The sequence below is a fragment of the Ochotona curzoniae genome, unplaced genomic scaffold, assembly GCF_017591425.1.
Source record: "Ochotona curzoniae isolate NIBS_2020 unplaced genomic scaffold, NIBS_Ocur_1.0 scaffold_3835, whole genome shotgun sequence".
Taxonomy (NCBI): Eukaryota; Metazoa; Chordata; class Mammalia; order Lagomorpha; family Ochotonidae; genus Ochotona; species Ochotona curzoniae.
Genome location: NW_024467114.1, coordinates 22,423,941 through 22,442,357, shown reverse-complemented (window position 1 = coordinate 22,442,357; position 18,417 = coordinate 22,423,941). Strand labels below are relative to the sequence as shown.

At 43.9% G+C, this 18,417-nt stretch overlaps 1 protein-coding gene across 1 annotated transcript in view; it reads left to right on the top strand.

Moving 5' to 3' along the window:
• The window catches only part of AVL9 (AVL9 cell migration associated), a 38,093-nt gene extending 20,393 nt beyond the window's left edge, over positions 1-17,700 (top strand). The window contains exons 9-16 of the mRNA XM_040965146.1: positions 117-186; positions 478-1,013; positions 3,857-3,991; positions 5,117-5,336; positions 7,390-7,507; positions 9,949-10,002; positions 10,501-10,589; positions 13,536-17,700. Of these exons, the coding sequence (XP_040821080.1) occupies positions 117-186; positions 478-1,013; positions 3,857-3,991; positions 5,117-5,336; positions 7,390-7,507; positions 9,949-10,002; positions 10,501-10,589; positions 13,536-13,651 (1,338 nt within the window). The 3' untranslated portion in view covers positions 13,652-17,700. The remainder of the gene's footprint in view (positions 1-116; positions 187-477; positions 1,014-3,856; positions 3,992-5,116; positions 5,337-7,389; positions 7,508-9,948; positions 10,003-10,500; positions 10,590-13,535) is intronic.
• Positions 17,701-18,417: the final 717 nt, after the last annotated feature.

Genomic DNA, 18,417 nt, shown 5'->3' with positions numbered 1-18,417 from the left:
CTGTTATTCTCCTGTGATGAAGAACTTTTCTTTGTCCTCTCCTTCCCCTGCCCCCTTTGTAGTATTAGTATTAGCTCCTGGACCTTCTAATGTGATTTTGGTTGAATCCATTTCAGGTTCTTTTTTATATTTCTCCAGTGAATAAGCTGGTGGGTGCACTGATGACTGTGTTGTCCCTTTTCCCAGGTAAGACGACAGTGGTATCTACTTAGTTTTCTTAACTTCACATGTCAGTAATGGAAGTTTTCAAGGATAAATTTGTTAGGATGAACATTTCCATTTCTCTGGTGTGTTTTCCTTTGGCAGTACATGTTTCTTTTTTTCTTCTTGTTTTTCTGTTAAAAAAGTGTGTAAATACAGCTTCTTAAAGTCTTTGTAGGAGAATGCCATCATATAGAATAAAATGTAAGAGTACTGCTTGTGTTTTTTCCCCGCATCGTTATATGCCAGATTGTTCTCCAATCTTGTATGTTGTAGGCATGATTGAGCATGGTCTCAGTGACTGTTCTCAGTACAGACCCCGGAAGAGTATGTCAGAAGATGCTGGGCTTCAGGAAAGCAGCCCGCCTGCCGATGATTTTGTTTCTGGGTCCACTTCTAACGTATCAGTTACCAACTTGGGAACTGTCAGGAAGAGCATGGGAAGCCACGGGGGAGACACTGCTGCCAAGACTGAAGTACCTTTGTTCCAAGCAGAAGATGCCCGCAGCAAAGGCCCAGCCATCGTTGATACCAGTCACTATTTGAAACCTCCATCACGCCCTTCTCCAGAGTCTTCAGAAAGTGACTGGGAGACGTTGGATCCTAGTGTTCTCGAGGACTCCAACTTGAAAGAAAGGGAGCAGGTGGGAGCAGAGCAGCCAGACCTGCTTCCCAAGGACCCCGTGCCCTCCGACAGCCCTCCAATCACCGTGCAGCCTCAGGCTAATACAGGGCAAGTGGTCCTGATTCCAGGGCTCATTTCGGGTTTGGAGGAGGACCAGTACGGCATGCCCCTGGCCATCTTCACAAAGGTAAAGCACCGTGACCTTCACGGAGTCCCTTACAGAACATGACAAAACCTTTTTAGGGTTCACATTTCCATGTTAAGCACGTTTTCCAAATACATACCAAGTATGTAGTGCATCTGTAGTCATAGTGTGTGACCATAAGGAGGTAATTCAGTGGGTTTGATTAGAAACATTTTTGAAAACAGTGGATATGAGATATCCAACCAATATATTGGGCATTTTTAATTGTTAAAATTTCTCTTTAAAAAAAATGGATTGAGGAAATCAAGTCTTAATTGTATTTAATTAATACCTTAAATATTAATTTTTAAAACTGTTTCTTTTTTTATAAGCTTATTTTAATTGCCCTTCTATGACTTTTTAGTTTTTGCGTGGTTTGATTTTTTTTTTTTTAAGCAGAGCAACAGAGAGGCCAAGAGAAAGAGATTTTCTGCTTACTGGTCCATTCCCTAAATGCCTCAATGGCAGTGGCTGGAACAGGCCAGAGTCAGGAGCCAGGAATTCCATCTCAGTGTCCCATGTGTCCCAAAGCTTTAACAGGAAGCAGGGAGCGGGTATTTGGCACCACTGTTAAGATGCTGCTCAGGATGCTCACCCCCCATCACTGTGCCCGAGTTCTAGTCCCAGCTTTGCTTCTGCCTGCAGCCCACCCCAGGACGTGCCAGGTGATGGCCCCCCATGTTGGAGACCAGGATGGAATACTGGACTCCTGGCTTCTGCCTGACCCAGTCCTAGCAGGGCTGGGCCTTTGAAGATTGATCCAGTAGATAGAAAATCTCTGTCTCTCTGTGTTTCAAGTAGATGGGAGGGAAAATTTTTAACCAATGATATGTTAGTGGAATCTAAGAACCTGGGGGAAAACTCAGGTTTCCTAGAATGCTAGGTTGATAAACAGTCACAGATTGTGGACTTTGTGATTGTCGTGGTTCCCTGTGCCTTTTGGAGCCCTTTACTGTTGTATGATTCCACCCTCTAGTTATTAGTGCTATAGAAATAACAGGAGGAAAATGAACTATGGAGGAATCTAGGGGATTTTATATGTTACTAAGTTAAAACAACTAAAAGGTGTAGTGTATATTTATCAGTTAGTTATGTTTAGGTTTTCATGCTATGCTTACTGTGTACTGATTAAAATCTAAATTGTTGGTGGAGGTGTTTAGCCATTGGAGACGCCTGCATTCCGTGTCAGTCTCCCAGGCACTTGAGCCATCTTCTGTTGCCCTCCCAGGCTCATTAGCAGGGACGGTGTTCATACAGGAAGAGGAGCAGCTGGGACTTGAGGCACTGCCCACTTATATCTCTATGATGCAGACATGGATTTGTTTTTGTTGCTCCCGTTAGGGTTTTTCTGAATTGGTGAAGACATCAAGAATAAGGATCAAATCCAGTTACTAGACTTCTATTCCAACTCTTCAAACTTCCCTCTTATTTATTAAATGTGCAAGAGTTTGCTACGTTAGGACAAAGTACTCTGTCCTGGATGCTGTGAAGAATACGAAGTTACAGAAAGAATAGCTCCTCCTCTCCTCTGTCTCATGATAGAAACAAGAGGCATCATCCTAAGCCAGTGTTTAAGGAGCATGAGAAGCTTTAAAAAAATTTTTTTTCAAAAAACTTGAGATTAAAATAAGCTCAGGGGCACAGTTAGTCTCCCTGCCTGACATCATATACAAATGACACCTCTTAAAAATTTATTTAACAGAAATCCCAGAGTTGCCTTCAGTGACTTGTGTTAATACCTTTTGTAAAATATGAAATGCCTTCATATAAAATATGGTGGGTGTTTGGTTTGGTTTGGTTTGGTTTGGCTTGGTTTGGTTTTGAAGATTTATTTATTTTACTTGTAAGACTTACAGAGGGAGATAGAGATCTTCTGTACACTGACTCACTTCCCAAATGGCCGCAACAGCCAGAGTTGAGCCAATCCAAAACCAGGAGCCAGGAGTTTGTTCCGAATCTCCCATAAGGGTGCAGGAGCTCACGGACTTGGGCCGTCCTCCACTGCTTTCCGAGTCCATTAGCAAGAAGCTGGATTGATAGTACAACAGCCAGAACATGAACCTGTGCCCGTGTAAATGGAATGCTGGCACTAATTTGCCACCTCCACCACTGTGCTAACCCCTGCTTTTTGTTTTTATTCAACTTTAGATTGTCTTCATTTATTTATTTCTTAATGTATTCCTTTTACTTGAAAGTTAGAGCTACATGGATGGAGGGAGAAACAGAGAGAGATCTTCCATACACTGATTTCATTCCCCAGTGGCCAGAGCTGGGCAGGTCTGAAGCTGGGAGCCAGGAGCTTCTTCCAGGTCTCCCATATGTGTGCAGCGACCAAAGGCATTAGGCCATCTGCTGCTTTGCCAGGCCACCAGTAGGGATCAGGTTTGGAAGTGGAGCAGCAGGATCAGACCTGGCACCCATATGGGATAGTGGTGCTATAGGCATAGGCCCTGTGACTTGAAATTTTAATAGCTTTCGACTAAACAGTGTTTTATCAATGCACTTAATACTGTATTTCTTAAGAAGTTCAACTCATGAATTACTGAAGTGACTTTTAAGTTGAACTAAGAACAAAATAATGAAGATATCCTTCATGTTAAACTGCTATGCATGATTTTACTGTTTATGGAGAAGCTTAGCTAATCAGTCACTGAGTTGAGTGCAGCAAGCCCTGCAGCTCCCTGGACTGTGAGCAGAATAAGTCAAGGCCAGCTGCACTGGGGACAGAGCAGGGACAGCTGATTAGGGATGGGAGCGTCCCCTCCCCCCTCGATTTCTGGGCTTAAAGAGCAAGGTAGCTGTCCTTCTACTTTGCTAATATTGTCTGTTACTCTTACGATTCATAGGGCTATCTGTGCTTGCCGTACATGGCATTACAGCAGCATCATCTTCTGTCTGATGTCACAGTGCGGGGATTTGTTGCTGGAGCTACTAACATCCTTTTTCGACAACAGAAACACCTCAGTGATGCCATTGTGGAAGTACGTTCATGTATGAGTGTGTCCTTGGCTTGTTGCTCCCTTTGTTCCCGCTTCGGTCCGTAACTGCATTAATGATGACAATGCTTACTGTACGCCAGACGTCTGTCCACTTTACGTATATTAACAGATTTAGTGTTCGAGCCGACCCTGTGGGATAGGTGCTGTTACTGTCAGTGCCTGCATTTTTACCTGCAGAACCAAGGAACCAGATTGAATGATGTGAATGATATTAAACAGGTAGTTGAGTGAGTGATCTAGGATTCCAACCCAAGCAGTCTGGCCTACTGTGATCTCATGGTTTATTAAATGTGTTCGTTCTTTAGATAATTGAAGGAATTTGTCCAATATATAAGAAATTTAAATCATTTATTAAGTGAAATCATTCCTAAGAGAAACTGCCACTGCACTAAGGTTTCTGTAGTTTCTGACACAGAGCATCAGAATATGCTCCAGGGAAGAGTGGCTATGCTAAAAGAGCAGTTTAAGATTTAGAGCTAGATTTTACATAATTACAATTTTGAGGAAGAAAAAAATACACACACACACACACACACGATCCAGGACAGAAAGCTGTGGGTGAGAAGGCCACGACATTGTTTTGACATCCTTGACAATAGTCTAGTTTGGAAACTGGTTGGTGGGCTTGCCAGTATATATTTTATTACTGTACTTCAGAACTAACCTGTGACATAAATTTCTTTGTATGCAAAATGTTTCATAATAAAAGTAGTCTGAAGTATCTGTACTCAAAGGCAAAAATGTTAAGGAAGTTCACTTGAGCGTGTTCATTTCTAATGGCAAGATAACCATGATTTTTTTTAACCATACCTATATTTCTGTATTTTCCAAAACCTTCATGAATTACTTTTACAATTCAGAGTTACATAGTTATGCATGTATTTTCTAAAACCAAAATGAACATTTTTTTAGTTCCAAAAAAAAACTTTAATTCAACACCGGTTCCTTCCTTAGACTCAACTGTCAAGAATGCTGTTTTACTCCTGTTTTTTTACTTTCAAAGCCACCTTCCCTGTAGTTATTCTTTAAGGCGTGGCGTGAGTGATGTCTGATCTGCATCTGCATGATTGTCCAGCCCCTGACTTGTGCCTGGGTGCACCCCGCTAGGTAGAAGAAGCTGTGATCCAGATCCATGACCCAGAACTCAGGAAGCTGCTTAACCCGACCACCGCCGACCTCCGGTTCGCAGACTACCTGGTGAGGCACGTCACTGAGAACCGGGATGACGTCTTCCTGGATGGCACGGGCTGGGAGGGAGGTGACGAGTGGATCCGGGCCCAGTTTGCAGTCTACATCCATGCCCTGCTGGCCGCCACGCTGCAGTTAGGTAAGAAGCCAGGCCGAGCACACGGGTATTTCGTGTCGTCATTTTTCGTTCCGTTACCCTTCTGGTGGCTTGGGTTGCACAATTACGTACGCAGTACAGAAAGTCCCTGCTGCTGCCTCATACGGGGATAGCTAATCCCGATTTTTCAAGCACTTTATATCCTTCCAGACATGTCAGTGCATATATTTTAGACCAGTTTTATCGTGTTTTGGATGGTATTTCTACAGAAACAGATTCCATCATACATGTGAAATTTACCTTTTCTTTACAATGAAAACATTAACATATTTGAAGTCAGTAAATGCAGTTCTTATGACTTTATGCACTTGCTTAGTAGTTCATTGTCAGTAAGGGGATATCAGCATTCTGTGGCTGTTTATAAATATTTTGGGGGGAATTTTCAGGATGTATCAAGGGAAATAAAAGAAATAATAAAAATAGAAACCATTGAAACTTATTTGCTATTATAAGAGATAGTATCATTCCTACTAAATGGCTAAAGTGGGGCAAGTAAACATAAAGTTACCACATGCTAAAACTGTCATTCCCTGCCCTGCCAGAAAAAAAATACATATATAAAAAGTGAAAGTGGAACTCTGTGATGAGTTCTTCCGCCTGGACATGTGGCAGGATCAGGTAGATTTGCCATTAAGAGTGTTGAGCTTGTGTCCTTCCTCATCAGCTGTCTCTATTACTGTGTTTTATTGCAGTGAAATACATAGTGCCATAGTGGCACTGAGGATGCTCCCATTGTTGTATCAGTAGTTTGTTTTTTTAATCAATACTACCTCCACCATGTTAGCGCCTCACCAGGCTTCAGACATGCTTTTCATTTGTAAAGGAAAGCTAACAAACAGCCTTCATTTGTTAACAGGGCACTTGAAATTTTTTATTGTTTCTGCAAATGTCATCCTGGAGACATAAAAATTAAATCCTCTAAATCCCAGATTTGTTGAGTTATCTTGAAAGGACACCCTGTCTTCCGCCATTCATGTGGCTTCAGGAGTCCAGGAGGCTTTAAGTCCTGCACAATAGGAGCTCCCTTTTTCGGTTGTTGCTTTTTTTTGTTTTCAGCATTTAACATGTGAAGGATCCTGTCCATGCCCTTGACATCTAATAATTCCTTTCATCCTCACAGCAGTTCTGGAGGTGGATACCTAGGCATTTTCATTTTACAGAAGCAAAGAGGCTGAGCTGAGATTTTAACCCTAACAGTCCAGCTCAGAGCCACAGTCTTAAATTAACAAGGTCCAGAGAGCTCCAGGTTCCTCGGGCTTCACCTGCATGAGATGTGTATTTCCTTCTCTTCCTTCCTCAGCAGCCAAGGTGCTTGCAGTTCCCCTTCAGCGCAGACGGCACGCAGTTAGAATGTGAAGCAAGACCCACTGGAGTCCGTTCTCCAGACCTTTCTCTGTTCTTCACAGTGGGAGAGATATTCCACATTGAAGCATTCCCATTGTCTTGATAAAGCCAGAAACTTTCTACATTAAATGTGAAAAATCTCCCATTGTTATCTCAAGTACTTCTGACAGTTGAGATACTTAGAAACTCAAGAAAGAAACACTAAATAGACAAAGCCCAAAGAAGAGAAAATAGAACCAATTTATGTGTTCTCAGTTTCTTCATAAAAAATTACATTTACAAAAAGATAGAAAGATACCCTACTCACTCCATATGTGCAAAGAGTTTGTTTATTCACCTTCAAGTCTATAGTTTTTATTTAATAAATAATGCTAGCCTCATAATGTAAGGAGAACATGGAAATATTTTGGAGTTATAAGGAACCTTGGAAAATATCTGGCTCAACCCTCTTATTTTCCAGTTAGGAAAATGAAGTTCTGAGTGATTAAGTGACTTGCCAAAGGCCACATAGCTTCTTAACAGGATTTCTGGAACTAGATCCAAGTTTCCTGGCATCTGGTAGGCTATCTCCCAAAAAAAGAGTGGGAGGGTGGGGGGCTGAAGCCATTCCTTTACCCTTTTTGCTTGTTAGTCTTCACATCTCTGGATGGCTATGGTCCAGCTCAACTTTTTTCATATATTTACTTGACAGATAATGAAAAGATACTGTCGGACTATGGGACCACTTTTGTTACAGCGTGGAAGAATACTCACAACTATAGGGTATGGAATAGCAACAAGCATCCGGCACTTGCTGAAATAAATCCGAAGTAAGCACTTCCCTCTGCAGATTGACACTTGGGACATAAAATGGTGCGCTAAGTATACAAAGAAAAGCATACCCCAACATTGATATTGCATCTTCAAGAGGCTCCTTATGAGGGTTACAATAAAGCTCCCAGACAGAGAGAAGCAGCTTAGAAACTGCTCTCCCGTTCAGAGTCCTCCCGTGGGGAGCACCTGTCAGCACAAGCAGGGCTGTTGTTTCTCAGATGCATGCTTGCTGCAGAGAGGCAGGGCAGGGCACCTATGCTGCTCAGGCGTGGTGGTTCTCTGCCTTTCCCTGGAGCCAGAACTTGCCCTTCAACAGAATGACCAAGCAATATAGAAGCCTAGAAGGAAATATGCTCATGTCAAGCTAAGAGGCTTGCTTTATGACAGGAAGTGTGGAAAAACAATTAAAATTGATACATGAACTCCTCAGTGTATGTTCAAAGTTTCCCCATTAGATTCTGTAATTAAAAAAAAAAACTATATGACACATTGAATCAGACTAAGGGCTTATACACATGAGCATGGAAGACTTGCTGTGGGCTGGAGTAACACCTGTGTGCGAGCACCATGGGATAGAGTTGAAGGAGATCGACTGATAGAGTGTGTATACCCTCCCTGAAAATTACTTTCTAGATTAAAATTTTTAATTATTTATTAAAAAGAGCTTCCATCTCCTGGTTCTCTGTCAAAATGCCTGCCACAGCCCTGACTGGACCAGGCCAAAGCCAGGAACCAGAAACTCAGTCAAGGTCTCCAGTCTGGTTAGCAGTGACAACTACATGATGCCATCTGCTGCCTCCCAGGGGCGTGAGAGCAGAAGCTGAGCCAGGGCTCAAGCCCAGGTACTCCCACCTGGGCCACATGGGCTTCTTGCAGCTCAAAAAAATAAAGTAAAATAAAATAAAAGATTTATTTACTTGAAAAGCAGAGATCTTGCTTCCATCTGCTTCACTGGCCACATGGCCATAGTGGGCAAAGGTGGGGCGAAGCCAGGAGCTTAGAACTCCATTCTGTTTTCCCATGCAAGCGGCAAGGACCCAACGACTACTGTTTTCCCAGGAGGCTTAGCAAGGAGCTCGATTGGAGGAAGAGCGACTAGGACTCAGCCAGCAGTCCAACAAGGGTTGTTGGTGTCCCAGGTGGCAGTTTAACTGGCTATACCACAACACCAACCCCACAGCCAGGATCTTCACTACTAGGCCAATGCGTTTATGAGATTGATTTACTTATCTATTGATTTGAAGGGCAGAGAGCCCAGCAGTGTGGCCTAGTAGATAAAGCTGCAGTCTGTGGCATCAGCATCCCACCTGAGCCCCAGTTCAAGTCCAGAAGGCTTCCCTGCACTGACTGTCGGCTGTCTTCCCAGGCCCTGCCTCTGGGTTTTTGACTTGAAGCAGCTCCTTAAATGCTCAGTGAGGATGAGTTTTAAAGGATCATAAAATAGTACTTAGGATGATGCGTAAGGAAATTACGGTCACTCAGATCGAAAAGAAAGTGAAAGTGCCTGTAGGTAGGGAAACAGTGTGATAGCATATTTTCCACATTTCCCCCAAATAGAAACTAAGCAGCAGCAGCCTTTGAAGGTTATTATGTGTCATTTACAAAGATTCTGCTTGCATGGTGATTGTGAAACCATCAGGAATGACAGCTGTCTCTCCTCACACACGGCGGGCATGTCGCACTCCTTAAATACAGCCTTCCAGAACCATAGAGAAGGATTTGATCACCTGGCAGCTTTTCAACCCTGAGATTAGAACCCAGGGCATGGAAGAAATGTTACCTTGTTCACTTCAGCCAGAGAAGTTTTGTTGTCCTTTAAGAAAACCACAGACAGTGTTTGAGGCAGGGAGCGCCTCCCCCTCCCCCACCCGGACAGCGGGAGCCCGGGGCGCACCAAGGACTGGGATGTTTATTGACCCTCTCTTTTATTAGTGTAACTGTGGTCACATTGCCTGAGGTTTTTCATATGCTTTTATTTGTACTGTGGAAATAGGGAAGTAAGGAAGGGGTACTTTCTTAGAAAGGCAAAGGCCTGCATTTCTAACAGAGAATACGTGGGCTGACCCTCGGCAATCTCCGTGATCATGAAGTAACACACAGTTACAAGGTGTCCGGGAACCAGGTCTATCTGTGCCTGGAGTGTAATTCTGTCTGGCCCTGAGCACTCAGGGGAGCCTTAAAAATGTTGAGGTTTAGGTCACATCATAGACCAAATAATACAGGAAGCATTCCCGCAGCACACCCCGCACACGCACACACTGTGTTTCTCAAGTGAAGGGACTGGAGCTCAGAGGGCTAAGTGGTTTCTCGGGCATCTCCCAGCTGCCAGCGGAGAGCTTTAGCAGAGTGCTGCCTCCCAGCTCTGTCACCCCCGAGAGGTTTCCTAATAGTATCCTATGATAATAACTTTTTAAAATTATTATTCTTTGTTTCCCAGCCATCCATTTCAAGGCCAGTACTCCGTGTCAGACATGAAGTTAAGATTCTCACAGTGAGTACTTAGAGAAAATACTGGAAGAGTCTCGTCTGAAGTTGTGCCAACTGGGGGTTGTGCTTCTCTACTTACACACTTGGGCTTCAACCACTAACCAAGCACGTGCACAGCATGCTCCAGCTCAGTGGTGTGTGTGTGTGTGTGTGTGTGTGTGTGTGTGCGCACGCATGCGTGCGTGTGTCTTAAAGCCAACAGAGCGCCATTCTGCAGAGCGGTGGGCCCGAGCAACAGGATTAACAAAGTGAGTCTGCTGGGGAGATGTAACAGCCTTACATCCTGGCCGTTTTTTGGTTCATCTGGATGTCCCTTTAGTATGTTTTGACAGTTCACATGTTTGAAAGATGAATAAATTAATTCATTCATAACAAGTAATGAATCATTGAACTTCTTTTCCTAATAGTTCTAATTTGGGGTGGCTACAGAGCAGGTCAGCGTGTGTTGTATGTGTGCAGGATTTGTTTTTAATTGTATTTAACACTTCTTTCCTTTACTCAGTTCTGTCCAGAACAGTGAACGTGGCAAAAAAATTGGAAATGTCATGGTCTCAACGAGCCGGAATGTTGTACAAACAGGAAAAGCTGTAGGTAAGGCAAGCTGTTAGCTGGGTACAGATTGGACTCCTAACAGAAGTATTTTGTAGTTTTAACATGTAATTGGTAAAAAACAAAGTTATATAGATCTGTAGAGCACATAATTCAAGAGTTTTTTAAATTTTTGACTTGTTTGTTAAATTGTGACACAAAATATCAAAAACTCAACAAATGTTCCCACACCTGACAGAGGGTGACAGAATTTCCTGATAACATCTTTCTGTTTCCTAGGAGTTAGGCTTCTTTGGATAACTTCTACCCCATTCATTGCACTGACCATAATTTGTATAAATAGCAGAATCAGCATTCATTAAGAGCTGCTGCCTTCCAAAGTAGAATCATATCATGAAGAAAATGCACAAAAGCAGTAGTTGACATTTTGAAAAGATCAGCAATATTCACAAAACCTTTATAGATTGATAAAGATGGCAAATTATTCTATTGGGAGTCAAAGTAGGAATGTCCCTATAGATCTCACAGATATTAAAAGGATAATAGAATATGGTAAACAAATAAGAGTCCTACAGATTTAAAAATGTAATTCTTTGACTCAAATTACCAAGAAGTAAAAAAATCTATTCTAGAAATTCAAAACCTGGACTATAGTTCTCCATTCTTCTCATGCCTATTAGGCATCTATGGAAGATTCTGCTGTAAATCTAACAAGAAATCTTTGAAAAGTAGTAACCTCACACTTTTCTCTTGCAAACTCCAAAATCAGCTGTGTTGTGTTGTTCAGAGTTTGACTGTGATGTGTCAGGGTGAGGTTCTTTCCTCATCATGCCTAGTCGGGGTCCTAAGGGCTTCCTGTACTTGAATGTCTGTATTTTTCTCCAAACTGGGCCAGTTTGCTACTGCTATGTCACTGAATAGATTTTCTAAGCTGTTACTCTTCCCCCTTCCTTCAGTTGAGTATCAGTGCATTTGACAGCGTGGCAGAGATCCCCAACTCTGCGTTCCCTTTAGCTGTTTTCTCTTGTTGAGATATTTCAAAAGATCTGTCTTCAAGGTTTGGTTCTTTCTTCTGCTAATCAAGTCTGCTATTAAGGCTTTCCAGTGTTTTTATTTGTTTTTTTAATCTGACCTACTGCATTCTCCATTTCTAATATTTCTGTCTAGTTTTGGTTTGCATTTAGTTTGTTTTCATTTGCTATCTGTGTGCTGAATTGCACATCTTTTGTCCTTACTGATGTCATCATTTTATGCCAGTATGTGTCTCTGTTCCTTTGAATAACCTGACAATCATTATTTCTAATTCTTTCTTAGGTGTTTCATCAGTCTCCTGTCATGGCTGGGTACTAATGTGTTTTGTTTCCTTTAGGGTAATGATTCTGCCATGCTTAATCATATTTCATTTGTGTTCCTTCCTCAACTTTTGCGCATTTGGGAAATTTGTTTTTATTGCTTTTAGAAGAAAAATCTTAGTAGAGACTTTTTCTTGAAGATATGCCTACTTTGTGTTTAGTTCCAGTTGGACACCATAAAATATAGTCTCCTTATATGCTCTTTTATTTGGCCATGGTTGCTGGCAGCAGAAATGGGGATGTGGGTGCTGAGTGGCTCAGTGCAGGTCCCCGATTGCCTCCAGAGGGAAGTCCCAGAGTCGGGAACTTTTCAGGCGTGGCACTAACACTGGGTGGAAGGGGCAAGTTACACAGACACTATCTCAGAGAGTGGTCGAATCTGTGAGAGGGACTTTGGCTCAGCGAAAACCCACCGAGCAATTCTAGGCCATTCTCCTTGATAGAATTTTAAGGAAGTACATTGCCAGTAGTGCCAGGAGCTCACAGTTATCTCTGATTGACCAGTTATTTACATTTTCTTAGTCACATAAACATATCAAAATAGAACCTACTTCCTGAAATAGGTTGACTGACCCATTCAGAAGCCCAGGGGCTCGCTGCTGTCTGACTGGCTGTGCTTAAACCTTCAACATTCTGTAGGTCTAGGAGGAACAGATAATGGCGGACACATATTTAGAACCAGTGGAACACATGGGAGCTCTACCATGAAGCTTGTTTTGTTGCAAAGTAATGAAATTTGGTGTGTAAGCATTTATTTCCATGCTGTAATATCTGTTGACTTATTTTGAACCCATTTTTATTTATAAAAATTCCATTTATGCTTATACAATATGAATTGTTAAAACAGGGGGGCATAAGTTCCAAGACCCATAGTGGATGCCTGAAACCACAGTTAATACCAAACCCTATATATATACTTTCTTTCTATACAAACATAACTATGATGAAGTTCCACTTATAAATTGGGCATTGTAGGAGATTAACAACTACTACTATTAATAAAATAGCAACTGTAAATACCATAATAAAAATTATCTGGACAGTCTCTTCCTTTACTTCAGCCCTTCCCTGCAGGGGGCGCTATGGGCCATCTTTGGTGTGTCTGAATCACCAACATCCCTACTCTGCCCTGCAGGGCCATCATTAGGTCCAAGAAGGGCTCCTTGAATGCCCACCCTGTGACCCAGGACAGCCAGGCTGATAACGCTGCGAGAGCTCAGGCAGTGTGAGTGTGCTGCCTGGAAGGCTGGCTCCTGTCCTGACAGGCAGTGTGAGATTCCAGCGTGCCACTCACAGCACTGGGTCACGTTAGACGGGAGGTTACCGATGATCAGCTTGGTAATGAAGACACGAAGAGCAGAATTTACTGTTTATACTTTCCAAATGATGCTGATGAATAGCCAGGATTGCCAACCCTGTGGCAATTTCGAAATCCTTAGAATAGACAAGAAATGCCAAGAAATTAGACCCATAGATATTCTGTGGAAAGGAATCATTTTGAAACTAGACATGTCCGTTGCATTTTAGTAACTGAATGTATTGGAGTGTCCCAGTGGGTTAACATGTATTAAACAACATTGATCTTTCATTGTCTCTTAACCAAGTGAAGACGTTTCCCCTTTTCTCTGCCTCCTAGGCCAGTCTGTTGGGGGCGCCTTTTCCAGTGCGAGGACTGCCATGTCTTCGTGGCTTTCGACTTTCACCAGTTCCACCCCACAGAGTCTGACGGAGCCCCCGGATGGAAAGCCCTGAGCAAGGTGGCCAGGCTGCCATTGCTGTCCCAGGTAGAAGTGTTCCCTGTGTGCTGCTCCCAGACTGTGCACTGGCCGCGCGTCCAGAGCAAGGGACCAATATGTCGAGCTGTTTACACGGACAGTTGAGCCCTGTCTGAAACGATGGGATCACAGCCGGAGCACGAGTGGCTGTCCAGCTTGGGTTGAGATGGACTGCTTTTGTTTCGTTCTGAGCCTGATTAAACACACCTTGAACCTTCTAGTGGATTTGACATCCTGATGTGACACATTTGTTTACTTTAGAAAGGTTTTTACTTATGTGAATTTTATCCTGTTTTGCTGTTTGAATAGCTACACGGTCATTGTAATTTATATTTGCTAAAATTAAGTTATTATTATTTTAATTTCTCTCAAGTTGGCCCTAAAATGTGCAACCTTTGTTATTTTCGTGAATTAGCTGATTTTGTTGTTTCTACCCACAAAAGTTGCCAACTCATTTCTTTCCAGACATGGGACCGCCAGGGGCAGTGATCCTGCAGGACAAGACTGCTCTGTTTCACATTTCTCATTTGTTCTTTCCAAATCCTTAAAAGCCAGTGTGGAGGCATCGAGGAGTGTCGCTGTGTTCCTTCCCGCCCCGCCCGTGGGGTGGATGTGCAGAGATGGTGCAGAGCTGGGTCCGTGGGCGTGGGAGCCACGGGACGCACAGGCCGGTCAGTGCAGCCGTCCTCTCAGAGGTCACTGTCCACTCCAGTCATGTTGCAGTTTCTTACCAGCATTTTTTAACCCTGAATGTATGCACCTTCAGTTTCTTCTTTTGAACAGTTTCCCTTCGGTGTGTCAGATATACAGGGTTCTTTTTGTTTTTGTTTTCTCATCTACTCTTCTTTGTAGTCTTCATAAAGTTTTTCAAGGCTTTTGGCCTTCCTACTTCAGACTGAAAACACCCTGCCCCCAACCCATCTATAATCAGCCCCTGTCCATATGAAATCAGTCCCTTTACACTCGTAAAGAGAATCAAGATGATTTGTAAGTATTCCATGGAGACCCCAGCTTAGCCCACAGCCATCCCGTCAGTCATCTGTGGTGTAGACGAAGTCTGGTTTCACATTAGCCACCTGCTCTTGTGTGGCATCTACTGACGATTGTACATGGCTGGACCTGATGTGTTTGCTATAAGCAGCTCCCGTTTGCTTTCCAGGGGGACTTTAGATGGGTGTTCTCAGGGAGAATTTAAGGTGAACAGAGTGTCTTTTCTGTCACAAAGGACACGTGGTTAAAAATAAGTACGTACATATACACATTGGGAGCCTAATGCTAGAAAGAGTGCTGGGAAAATAAGAGGCTTGATTAAGCGGATGCTGGTTATGCTTGACTGAGCACTTGTGACGTGTATCTAAGGAGTTAATCCTTGTAAGGCATGTGTAGTGAACAGAGAGCAACAGCCACACACCCTCGGCTCCCCCAAGTGCAGGAAATGCAAAAGCTTACTTTCCTTTGAGCATATCAATCAGATTTCAGTGATGATCAACTGGAGAGTTTAATGAGAGAACTCCATTAATTCAGTGCTGCCAAGAAAGTGAACCTTGGGAAGTCATATTTGAAGAAAAGGAAGTGATACCAGCACAGCCTCAAAAAGTACTATAAAGATGTGCTGAGACCACGAAGGAGCCATTCTGACCTCTTGGCTCCTGGTGGCACATCGTTAGCATGATGTGTGTTCGTGGAGCATCGTTTCCTTGCAGCAAAGTACTCACTGCTAGGGAAACAGGCCCTGGTGTGCGGTTTGGTTAAGCTCCCATCTCTCACTATTCAATATCCACTCAACCCATACTTTGAAATCCACTGAAATAAAAATAGATGAAATTCACCTTTGCTTTAGTATTTCTTGTCCCCCATTTGGACATATATAATATGTAGTATATATTTTCATGTGAACTGTCTCAATGTTTCTAGTTGACTTATTCAGTGGTCACTCAACTGGCCTTCAGCATAAAATGACTAATTTCAGAAGTTAAAATTTAGGTCCTGGAAAGGGTTGGAAGGCTGTACCTATTCTTTCTGCCCATCCTGGAGTTTGTTGGAGTTTTCAGGGAGGACATGCCATGGTAGGCAGGGGTCCCAAAGTGACAGCACTATTGGGGACGGGCAGTCCTGCCCCTTGGCCTATGGGCCCACACACCTGGTGCTCACATCCCAGGCACCTCAGGTGACCAGCTCTGAAGCAGTCCCCTTCCAAGCAACACTTGTTGAGCTAATGGGTTCCAGGCCAGCTTCCACGGTGACATCGCTAATGACAAGGGTGGTGGCAGTGTCAGCAGCCACTCTGGCTGAGGCTTGAGGAAGTGAGGGTGAGCTGGCCTCTTCCAGGGTGTGACAGACTCCTGCTGTAGCTGGCTGGTAGTGGCCCTGCTTCCAGCTGGCCGGAAAGGAGTGTTTGAAAGATGCCCTTGTGTACTGTACTTCATCCTAAGCACAGTAAGGACAGTGGCACGGGGAAGGAAGGAAGAGAAAGTGGAAGTTCCCAGTCCTGGCCTCCATGGGTAGAATGGCTTGCTCATAGTATTTGTGTGTGTGACCAGCACTAGCAGTCTGACCCCAGATCCCATGGGATCACCAGCCCCGAAGGCCTCAGGAACTTCTCTAGGCGAGCTTTAGGAAGCAGATCCCCCACCCAGCCTTGGCTGGCTTCCCAGGAGCTGGAGGGAGCACGCTTTGTCTCTAAGAATTGCCTTTGGAAAGTCGAGGGGGAGGTAGAAGGGGGGGCCGATTGGGATGAGAGAGAGAAGTAACAGGCCCAGCTGAGGATCAAGGCTCTTTAAGTCCGAGTCTGACTGCAGGCGTCCCAAGCGCGGCACCTGCTCCACGGGTTGGAGGTTTCAGAAGGCAGTGAGAGCCCAGTGTGTGGGAGGAAGGTCTGTGCCATTCTTCCATCCTGTGCATGTTGTAGCCCAGTGGTCTTTGAGATGAGTCAGGGCGCCCTTCAACACTGGGGAGGCAGGGAAGCAGCCGCTCCTTGTAGCCTGTGCTGTGACAGGGAGTCACTGGGGCTCCAGAGGGCCGTCCCCCTGGCATGCTCTGGGCCCTTGACCAAAGGTGGCTGGCATGTGGGGCTTTCGCACCCAGCCTGTGGTAGCCTTGAAACATGCCAGGCTGTCGCCCTGATGACATGAAGAGTGTTGTCATTCCACATAGCATAATGTGCCACTCATTCCAAGTCTTTGGACCTCCTCATGTGGGAATCCTTCCATTATTTTGAGTATTCCATAAATATTTGTCTAAGACAAAAGGAATGTGGATCTTTTTTTCATATAAATGATTTTGTACACATGCCTTCTTACTTTCCTTATGAAGGAGGGTGAACTAGCTCCCTGGGTGATAAATCTGAAATCAAAAGCTTGTGCATGTCTCTAAGGAGTAGAATATATTTTGTAAAATTCTAAGTACATTTGTATTCCTGTGCTTACCTTTTTACTTACCAATTAAAGATATAGAGGCTATATATTTAAATCATGTAAATGGAACATCACGTAGGGTTTTTGTCCAATCTTATCTTCCATCAGCCTAAACACACACGTAGTATGCTGCTCAAATTTTTTTCTGTGCAATATAAATGTATGAACATTTCAGTCAGGTACTGAGCCAAGAAAGGTAATTGAAGTTTTCAGAAAGCTTCAGTCCTTAGAAAATATTTAGGTACTTTCTTATTAATATTCTATGGCTGGAAAAACAAGATGAAGATGTAGGTGTTTCAGGGCATAGGTTTCTAAGTTTAGGAAGCATCTGACTCACTTGATGAAGGCATTTAATGGTTACAAAAACAGTGTGACTACCTGAGATGAAAGGTTTTCCACAGACCCTTTCTAAGAATGTTTAGCTTAGCTGCGGCACATGTTTTGATCAGAAAGGTAGTTTCCCCTTGCGCTAAATAGTCCTATAATTTGTACTAGTTCGGGTTGTGTCTTTTTTTAAGTGTTAAAGTTATAAATCACATCTAATCACAATGAATTGTAAAACTTCTATTGTATCTTTATTTTAAGAAGGAAAGAATAAAATTACCCTGCTGGACTTGCGTGCAGTTGTGCCTGATCTGTCCTCAAGGCATGTATGTCAACCGTGTAATCTGACACGGGTGGCTTATTCCTGGCGATGGGCCGTCCAGCAGCACACTCGGAGAGGCTGGGGATGTGGGCTTGCCAGGAGTCTGGGAATGGGGGCAATCTGGGCTGGACATGGCTGCAGTGTCCCTAGGCATGAGTGTGGACTCTGACTGTGCTTGATTCTGACACCCACTGGTGCTTATGAGAGCCAGGGAGGGTGTAGGACAAACTGGATTGGGCCTCGGCTCCCACTGAACTACACAAGAGCTGTGTCAGGGGGACCAGGTGTGGCTGGGCTGTAACAACCAACAGTAAGAACCAGAGTGGGTGTGGGCCAATTGGGCAAGGCCACTGTTCCTGCCAGGACAGGAAGTGGACTAAACCTGGGCCAAGGACCCACCCGTGTGAGATCTGCCACTGGCTTGGAGAGCTCCTTTATTGGGACGCAGTCCCTGCAGGTGAACACAAGAACCAAGATAAGGAGCAGCCCAGACCAGGCCAGGTTTTACAGTACCTGCCGACATTCCTGTGGCTCAGGTCTCGGGGTGGGCCATTCTGGGCCAGGTCCCAGCACCCACTGGCAGATCTGAGAACCAGACAGGGTGCAAGACAGGCCAAGTCAGGCCACAGCACCATCCAGTCACATTAGGGCCAGGACCGGGGGCTGGCTGGGTCAGGTTGGGAG